Here is a 10,000-nt window from a genome sequence, read left to right on the forward strand (position 1 = left end):
CTAACCGGATGTTCACCAGACCTTCACAACACTCGACTTGTAGGGTTCTTCGAACCAGGAGAACGGCACGGTCGTCGCCACCTCCGGCACCTTTAACAATGTCAGAAGAATGGCTGCCGAGCCACTTTGGCACTTTCCTGCCCTCGAACATGTGGGCGACCCAAGCTTGTATTCTGTGAACGCATCATCGTGTAGAAAAAGCCAGATTGCAAGCCATTTAAATAAAGCACGCGGTTCTTATTTACAACAGCTTGGACGAGCTCCACCATTCCATCGTAACTTTTCCACTCGTAATGACATTTGAAAACAATTAAAATAAATAAACAAACGGTAAAGCAATACGGATTCCAAAATCAGATTGAAGTTTGGTAACAGCGTTCAGGTGCCCAAGGTGAAGATGGATTTAGCCTCGGTTCATTTGTTTGCTTGCTTATTTATTTTATAAAGATTCACGTCAGTCAAACAAGTGGGGGGAGGAGGCTTGTCGGATCGCTGATGAATCCTGATTGGCCCATTTCAATTACTCATTCCTCATGCCCATAGCCAATCAGCCCTGCCATGTTTTTTAAAATAACTTTTTCGAATGCTCAACACCGAGCTGTTCAAAAGTTCCGCTCATCGAAAAGACATGCGGTGTTCAATCTGAATGTCTTCCCGGTAGCGATGGAAAGGGTAACAGCACCTTGACGGTCATTTTGTACAAATTGGAAAACGAGAGGAAGTAGAGAAGCGGCAATAAGTGGAAAGCTTACACAAACGAAGACATTAAAACAATATAACAGACAGCAAAAGAAAAATGGACAACACAAGGAAAGGAAAAGGAAGTGCAGGGAAAACAACATGGTATAGCGGGAACTATAAATTCTGTTTTACGCTTTTTGGTGCCAGATAAGCACAAAAGAAACGTGGGGAATGGGGATTATTCAAAATGACATCTTGCACTTTCTGGTCCACTTCAATGTCTCCAAAAGAAAAGGTCATGAAGTGTTTTGAAGGCGATGGGACAAGGAACGTGGGATGTGGCAATAACTCAACTGTCCTTCTTAACATCGCTCGGATGGTCCACCACTTCCTCCTTGACTTGCTCCTCGTATCTGTCGGGACGGAAACAAAATAAGGAAGCGAATCAAATGGACTGAAACTGATCACCGGTACAAACAGATCGCCAGAAACTGATCATCAAAGCCAATCAATACTAAAATGGAAGTCAATTTTTTTGTTTTCAACGAGATCTCGGCTCAAGGACGAGTGAAATCCTGGAATGTTGGGTGCAAAAACACAAGAGATTCAATAAAAACTAGAGTGAAGTTGATGGCACGCCATCACAATTCCCCACACTTCCCACGTCAAGCAAAGTCGAAAGATGGCAGAAAGCTCTATCAGGATCGACAATATTAAATTTAGAGCTGAACATTTTCCCATTTTGACCGGTGATCCTAAGTCCTCACCCACTGGACATGAACCGGGGGTAAAAATCCCCCCCAAAAAATCGTTACATATTTCATGCATCCCCCAATGTTGATTGTATATACTGAACAAACGTAGTTAAATTTAAAAATGTGCCCATAATTGCATTATTTCGGTGTCGACTTTTTGACCCAGCCCTCTGGATTGAGACCAAAAATGTTCAAAAAGCATGTGGATAATAAATGACATGCCTGGTGTTGGCTTAGTGGTTAGGGTGGTGGATTTGGGATCCTATGATCCTGAGTTCAAACCCCACTCGGCTGTTGAATTAATACCAGGTGGGGTGAACTCTGCCTGTCATCCTTCTGAGCTTGGCAAAATGAGTGCCAGCATGCTGGTATACCATGTTGGAGTAGCGACCCATCCAGGATTGTGCCCAATAGCCAAGGAGGCTGCTTAGGCAGCACCAACGCTCTGCACAAAGTGTGGTCCCAATGGATGGATAATAAATGGGCGAGGGAATGATTCTTGCAAGTGCGCTCATACAAATAAGTAAATAAATGAGTGAGTTTCAAAGATAGAAAAATGCAAATGAATTACGGGAGAAAAGGTATGATCGACTGAATGGTTCCACGACATGGTTCTACTGTACAATAAAGGGGAAAAAAAAGGAAACAAGAAACATTGAAAAATAATGAATTTTATAACCAGATTAAATCCGGAATTTTAAAAGGACAGCAAGTAATCGGTGCAAGCCACAGCTGACGATTATTTTGTTGTTGACAAGGTCCATGAACATGCAGCAACCATGACAGTATCGGCAAAGCCAAATGGATGGCTCGTCTGGACCACTGCTCCATCGAGCGTGATCATTATTAGTGCGAGTTTGAAGAGCCGGCTCTTCTCAAGTGAAGTGCCGAATTCCAAGGCCAACTCTGAAGGTGAGCAGGCAAGGCTCTCGCAAAGTAAGGAAATAATAACGATAATGATGACAACAAAAACAATAGCAGATGCAGAATTAAATTAATGCACAACACAGCAAGCTGTTACCCTCTGGGGACAATCAAACATTCACCAATCAAAGCACATGAAACACACCATCGTTTCCACATCTCACCATCGTCGGCCACACTGGGTGACATCGTCAATGTGCCGGAGTAGGGCGGCGACGACGAGGGGACAACATTGAGGCCGAGCGGACGGCCGGGATCGTGGCCGGGGCATAGTGAGGTTGGGATTGAGTTTGGTAGAGTTCGGGGGGACTTGTATGAAGTAAAGAATCAGCATTTGACTCGAAGCTTTTGGGGGTAAAACCATGGGATTGGAGAAATGAATGGAAATTGTACAAAGGAAAGTGGAGAAATAAATAAAACAAGGAAATAAATAGTGAACAGAAAAATAATGAAGTAGGGAAGATGGGAAGAACAAAAATGAAGGGAGAAAAAATAGACAAGACAAGTTGGTTAGAAGAGGTATCATTGTTATAACAGCAATTTATGATCGATGGAGGGACAACAAGAAAGAAGTGAGAAATTACTGGTTGAAATGTGGGGAAGGGGTTTGTAAACTGTGGGTTTGAGTCCAGGCCTTTAGGAGATGAAACATGGGCCCATTCAAAGCAAATCTGAAAAGTCAAAGCATTCGCTTTGAAGTGCCCAACAAATTCTGGACTCTGTTCCCTGGTTATTCGTACTGCCAACACGCCGACGGTACCGGATTATGAAGTAATCAGCAGCTAGTACATGCAAGTGAAATCATGTCATCATGACCAATGAGTACATCAACCAAGTGAACAATACGTTAAAACTTCATGATGCTTTCATTTGAATCCCTTACAAATTAAAGGCTGAAAATATTTTTTAACACCCCTACTCAAACCTATCGTTTACGACACTCAAATACCTTGCTCACACGATAATGTTAAACAAAGGGCATTCATAAAGTTCTACGAACAAGATACTCAGGAGAGCCCAGGGCATGTCAAAAAATTTTGAGGCGGATATATTGATGAAAAAATAGTTAAATATTATCTGACTAATTATATAAAGTTATGGGCTGGCAGGATAATCGAGAGGTATGTGAGCTCGCTTCTGAGCTGTCTATCATGGGTTTGAATCCTGACTCGGTGCCATCCTGTTGATGCAAAAGCAGGGTGATGCATCAATGTGTATGCTGTCCCTGGGATGGATGCTAAACTGGGCGTCTCGTCTGCCGGCAGTTAGTGGACGTTAAAAATCCCAGGGTGTCGTTCGAGAAGAGTGGACGAGCATCACTGGTACTTTGAACGAATTAGAAACTCGTGCCCAAGCTGCTGGCAGCAAGCCGTCTGGTCTTCGCGGTGGTCGCTTGGCACTGTTGTGGAATTTTGTTTTGACACAAGTCTTTTGACCGAAATATTGATAAAAGGAATGTCTTACTATGAAACAAGGTGACCTGGTTGATAACACTGCAACTTTTGTCCTTAACACAAAAAAAATACACATTTCCAATCACATTGCATTCACAAATCCATCCAAAGAGGTAACTCCTTAAAACAAAACTATAGGATTTACGAATCCGTAACACCTCCACACAATACAATGCAACAGTTTCACAGCAAGCAAACTTCCAGTGAGTACAATGGACAAACAGAAATCCAAACAGGTAACTCGACAAACATTCATAACACTTATTCGTTCTCCCACTTGCCCATTCTCCTTTCCCATTTACCTGGGTCGGCATCAGTTTCGCCTCCGTCTCAGCATGACGCTGTTCGATCGATGAACTGCATTGGGTTATATAGGGCATCAGATCCTTCAGATCCTTTGATTCCCAGCCGATACACACTCGCTTGACCTCGTTCTGCAATTTTGCTGCCAACCCGCTGATAAGTGCATGAGCGAACGGGACGCCTTCTTCATCTTTTAATCTAGAGTGATGCTGATACACACTCCTTAACCGTTCTAGGTTATCCAGCGGATCTTCAGATGAGCGTTGCTTACACGCTTGTATTTTCCCCCAATCTGTTTTGAGTGGTGCTTCCTCTGTCCCCATGTCAATGAGCTTGTTGACATGTTCTTTGAGCTCGTCTCGGGTTCCAGGCGCTTCACTTGGCCATCCCGCGACTTGTTTCAATTGTCGGAGTAACCCCTCGGGGACAATCCATTTCAACAAAATATTCATGTCCACATAAGTCGGTTGATGGCATTCCACAATCACATGCAACTCTTGTTGAAACTTTTGCGGATCCTCTCGTACCTTCGGCATCTCGTTTGCAATGGCCCTTAACTCGGAACCCCATGGCCGATATATTGCTTGCACGTCTCCAGCCCCTGGGTAATCTCGCAATGGGAACGTACCTTGAGGTCTTTTTGTCTTTTCCCTTCTCCTCCAAAACCTTCCTCAGGTGCTTCAAACAATCCCGATCAAAAGTACCATTCTCAGGAAAAGGCAATTTACTATTCATAGTCCAAACGCACCAATTTGCAACGTCTCTCACAGAATCAGGTCCGTATTTATCAAACGTATATCTTGCGCATGTCCCTCTGCATGACCTGGGACAGGTTGCTTCGGTATACCCAATCTCATCACTCTTTCCACCAGCATTTCCCATCCTGCAAATCGTTACCAGGTCACAAATACCATGAAATATGCACTTCAATATCGCGATAATACAACAAATGCTGTTCAGCACTGTAATAAAGCAACTATATAGTAATGTTAGTTCGAACCACATAATCCTCACACACAATCGCACTTTATCACACAGCGAGCTGGGCCTCGAACCCCTCCCTTTGCGGAGGTGGGATTCCAACCCCCTCCCTTTTGGCCAGAGGGGATTGGCCTTTCCCCTCTGCCTCTGCTGTACCAAGTACCAAACTCGCTCAAGGTACGGCGGAGACTCGGACTCCCCATGAAGAGATCCCTGATCTCTGTTCAGCCCCGAAGGCTTAAGTGGTCTCGAACCGCAGGATCCCCCCAGGCCTATCAATAAAAATTCTCTGACATGTACTTTCCTTTGTTGATGTACGTTACCCGCTAAGAACAGGCCCGCCGTCAGGGATGGGGCGAATGCTCTCCGCTTGCCTTCTAGTCTGCGATGCTCAAGCGTTCGCCGTCCCTCCGGACCATGGACTGCCTTCGGGAATTTAGTACATCCGAGTCACGGCACCAATTTGTTGTGGAATTTTTGTTGTCTTAACCGACTCGGTGTAAATACTATCACTCAATTTGCAATACACAAATAATCCACTGTCCACAAGGAAAAGTACATTTCATCAAAGAACATTTATTGCCCGGTACCACAGAGTCCAAAACACTGAGATGGAGACATCCACAATGATTTGAACTAAACTAAGCTTACATTTCTTGATATATATATATATATATATATATATATATATATATATATATATATATATATATATATATATATATATATATATACACAGACAGTAGGCTACTCGTAAGTCGTCACCATCGGGACTGAGAAAAAAGTGACGACTTAGACGTGTGATGACTTGCGCGTATGCGAACATTCATGACTGTCGGGTGAAGGATGAAGTCGCACATGGCCTAGACACGTACGTGTGAGAGGGCGCAACAATCTCTAAGCCAGCTATTGTACCAAAAGGGAAACACAATCCTCGGTGCATGGGTGGGGGTTCATTGGTGAGTTGGAAAGTGATCAAGCAAAGATGGAATTCATGAATCAGTTTATCAAAAGTAAAGATAATGAACAACTGTATGACAACTAGTATACCGTCGGTGATGGTGTCTCACCATCGACAAATGTGGAATGAATTGCTGTTGGAATTTATTCATTGGCATGAATGTAGAATGAGTTTTCATATGGAATGAAAACTCATATACCATCGACAAATTACATGACACACAGTCATCGTGGTGACGAGGACCGCTCAATGCCTATGTGTAAGTGAGTGTAGTGATGTACAAAACAAGCCAATATAAAACCATGATCGGACTTCAACACGAAGCTTGATCAATCCTTTACTCCTTCGCCAGACTGCATTGCGCAGCCTGCCTACCTCTTCAGATGCATGTGGGACGGCGCGCTGACTGAGCTGAATGCAGCGCAGTTATAAATAGCCTATCACTGGCAGTGTAAACCAATGACCGTGGATCACGATTCCATGAAATCGGGCTTCTCACGAGGTAGAAATTCCGTGTGACGAGTTAGGCATGGTAATTTACTTGAGTTTCCATTACGCGGGAACGGACATCATCTGACGACTTTGATGAAGTGACGACTTACAGACTTTATTCAAAGGGATTTAACATTAGATAAATTCGGGACTTTTTGACGCTGCTGACTTAGGCGAAGTGACGAGTTACACGCTGCCGACTGTATATGTATGTATGTATGTATGTATGTATGTATGTATGTATGTATGTATGTATGTATGTATATATATATATATATGTATATATATATATATATATATATATATATATATATATATATATATATAAATATATATATATATATATATATATATATATATATATATATATATATATATATATATATATATATATATATATATATATATACACAGTGGGGAGAACAAGTATTTGATACTTGTTCCGAAACCTGAAGGATCTGGAGAAGATCTGAATGGAGGAGTGGGCCAAAATCCCTGCTGCAGTCTGTGCAAACCTGGTTAAGAACTACAGGAAACGTCTGATCTCTGTAATTGCAAACAAAGGTTTCTGTACCAAATATTAAGTTCTGTTTTTCTGATGTATCAAATACTTATTTCATGCAATAAAATGCAAATTAATTATTAAAAAATCATACAATGTGATTTTCAGGATTTTTGTTTTAGATTCCGTCTTTCACAGTTGAAGTGTACCTATGATAAAAATTACAGACCTCTACGTGCTTTGTAAGTGGGAAAACCTGCAAAATCGGCAGTGTATCAAATACTTGTTCTCCCCACTGTATATATATATATATATATATATATATATATATATATATATATATATATATATATATATATATATATATATATATATATATATATATATATATATATATATATATATATGTATATATGCTTTGGTAGGAGTGGAGGGGTCTGGGAGAACAAAGAGAGACAGCATGATGACCTACAACTGGCCTTGGTGAGATTGGTTTCACACGAGAAAGGATTCAAACAAAATACTAAGAAGCAGACAGGAAGGAGAGTAGAGGAGAGGTGGGAGATAAAAAAATTAGGTAATAGGTCCTTGTAAGAATGTGATTATATTACTTTTTGAATACAAGGAAATGAATATAAGGAATTGAGTATATAAAAAGGCAGTGAGTGCATGGGTAAAAACTAGTGAGTACAGTAAAAGAAAAGGCAATTTGTTTAAAAAGGAATATTCCCCATTACCGTATTTCATTACTTTCCGTAGCGTATATACGGCGGAAGAACATTGAATGATTCACCAAAACATTCCAATGGACTTCACTGAAAACAAAAGCCCGAAGCAATTCTTCTTATACACAACTTGGCATTCCAAAGAATGGGAGGGGAGAACTACAGGGTTCGCTGATAAGCATTAAGCAGAAGAACTCAAACTGCAATATGTGTCCACTGGGTGAAAGAGAATGACATAATCCTGGCAAAAGTTGCAGTGTTATCAACCAGGTCACCTTGTTTCACAGTAAGACATTCCTTTTATCAATATTTATGTCAAAAGACTCTTGGGTAAAGGGAAACATAACTGACAGTCAATTCGACTATAGCATAAAAATTAGATTTATAAAGCACCAGCAACAATTATAATTGAGAGTACATGAATATATATATAATTTTTTTTCACAATACCATGTTCCACTGCTTGTTCGCTCAGAGTGCGGTTGTTGTCTGATTCAGCAGTTCCTACCCGATAAACAAATTCACACTCCCAGGTTGTCCGCATGTCAAACGTCAACCGTGATGAGATGCACTCACTTGTTGAAAAAAATTAAAATAAACATTTCCCATCTTGATCTATTGATCATCTCGTTCCAAGAGATTTTTAAGCGCCCTTCGAACACCAACTCCGTATTGGATGCACAATCTATGAAAATTTTACGATAATCAATACAGACGATTCCAAGGAACACGCAGAAATACTACACAGTACTAGTGGGGCAGATCACAGCAATTTTTGAGATGAATCATGCAAATGATGATACAAGCATCAAATTTGGCACATTTGTTCTCCAGGGGATTCTAATCAAATTTGCCTGATTGGCCATTTGAAAATCCAAATTTTGAAAAATTTGAAGAAAAAAACAAAAACTTCAAAAAAGTCAAAATCACGAATCAATGTTGGATGCTGGCTGAGATTGGTGAATGTTTCAGAAACGTCATCAAAGACGTTCCAAGTCTGCCATGCAGTTTTCTTCCCTTTACCGTGGAAGGCAGACACGACGTCACATCCAGTGAACGCATGGAAGTATGGGATCCCTCTAGCTTTCTCAGGCCCTATTGCAGAAACTACCTCATGGACTGGAATCCATCGCACCTTGGCTCCTTGGCCAAAGGCAATCCACATGTTCTCAAGACCTAGTTCCTGTAAGGATGGCAGTACAGATATTGTTATGACTAGTACATCATGTCATTAGCCTTAATGATAATGGACTTGCTACCATCCGTCGTTGCATCCTTGGCGTGTACAAATATTTGAGTGTCAGCTTCTTCATGACAACATGGAGACACAGCATCCAGTGACTTCCTTGTGTTGCTACTGGCATCTTCTCCTTTTGTGACAATGACTGTGCTTGTCGTCTGTGCTTCACACATCTTTTCCGCAAGGCAGTGAAACAGCTCAGTCTTGTTGCAGTCACCTCGAAGAAAGCTTCTCCAGTTACTTGGGGTCTTACTGGTTCCTGTCACTCTTCCTCTGATTCCTTGCCCCCTTTTCGACCTTGCCTCGGACTTCAGACTTGACTTCTTGTACACATCAAACACTACGTCCACCCTCTCGTACCTGGCACCATAGGATTCCACCTTTGGGATGATGTCTTCTTTGGCATAGTCATCAAATATCTTTGAAGTGCGTGGAGGTAGGGCATTGATAAGTGCTGAGCCATCAATGATGACTGCATCTCCCCTTGGTTCTCTGTCTGAGATGTTCACTTGTGCTTCAAGAATTTCAGCCAGCTGTGACTTCAAATTTTTTTGAAGTTGTTTTTTTTCTTCAAAATTTGGATTTTCAAATGGCCAATCGGGCAGATTTGATCAGAAAGCCCCGCAGAACAGAAATGCCAAATTTGATGCTTGTATCATAATTTGCACGATTTTTCTACGATCTACTACACTATACCAACATAATTTAATGCCTTTTGTGTGTCCTCCGCCGCTGCACCCACCCCCATCCCCACCTCTCCACTTAGTTTGAGAGAAAGAAAAATTACCCCGGGTTGGTGGTGACGGTCATCTCTGAAGCTCTGTAGATGTGGATCTCTGATCGGCTTAGAATGGCTTCGATGTCGTCTTGTCTATTGGTTCAACGTACAGACGAAAGCCCGGGAGTAAAAAGGATAGAAAACCTCAGAAATCAAACTACATTTCTGAGTTATCCGGAGATAGATTTTGAATATAGTTGATTT

General features: G+C 41.5%; 1 protein-coding gene across 4 annotated transcripts in view; it reads right to left on the reverse strand.

Annotated features, from left to right (window-relative positions):
- The window catches only part of HM13 (histocompatibility minor 13), a 35,500-nt gene that overhangs the window by 385 nt on the left and 25,115 nt on the right, over nucleotides 1-10,000 (reverse strand). Inside the window, exons 12-14 of one of the 4 annotated variants that reach the window (XM_085861504.1) lie at nucleotides 9,806-9,889; nucleotides 2,525-2,705; nucleotides 1-1,094 (exon numbers count right to left, since the gene is read on the reverse strand). The exon at nucleotides 1-1,094 is cut by the window's left edge and continues 385 nt beyond it. In XM_085861504.1, the coding sequence (XP_085717630.1) occupies nucleotides 2,552-2,705; nucleotides 9,806-9,889 (238 nt within the window). In that variant the 3' untranslated portion in view covers nucleotides 1-1,094; nucleotides 2,525-2,551. The remainder of the gene's footprint in view (nucleotides 1,095-2,524; nucleotides 2,706-9,805; nucleotides 9,890-10,000) is intronic. The other 3 variants (XM_085861505.1, XM_085861506.1, XM_085861507.1) reach the window with 3 other exon arrangements.

Source organism: Eptatretus burgeri, chromosome 17 (assembly GCF_056783735.1).
Source record: "Eptatretus burgeri isolate ZD-2024b chromosome 17, Ebu_testis_v1, whole genome shotgun sequence".
Taxonomy (NCBI): Eukaryota; Metazoa; Chordata; class Myxini; order Myxiniformes; family Myxinidae; genus Eptatretus; species Eptatretus burgeri.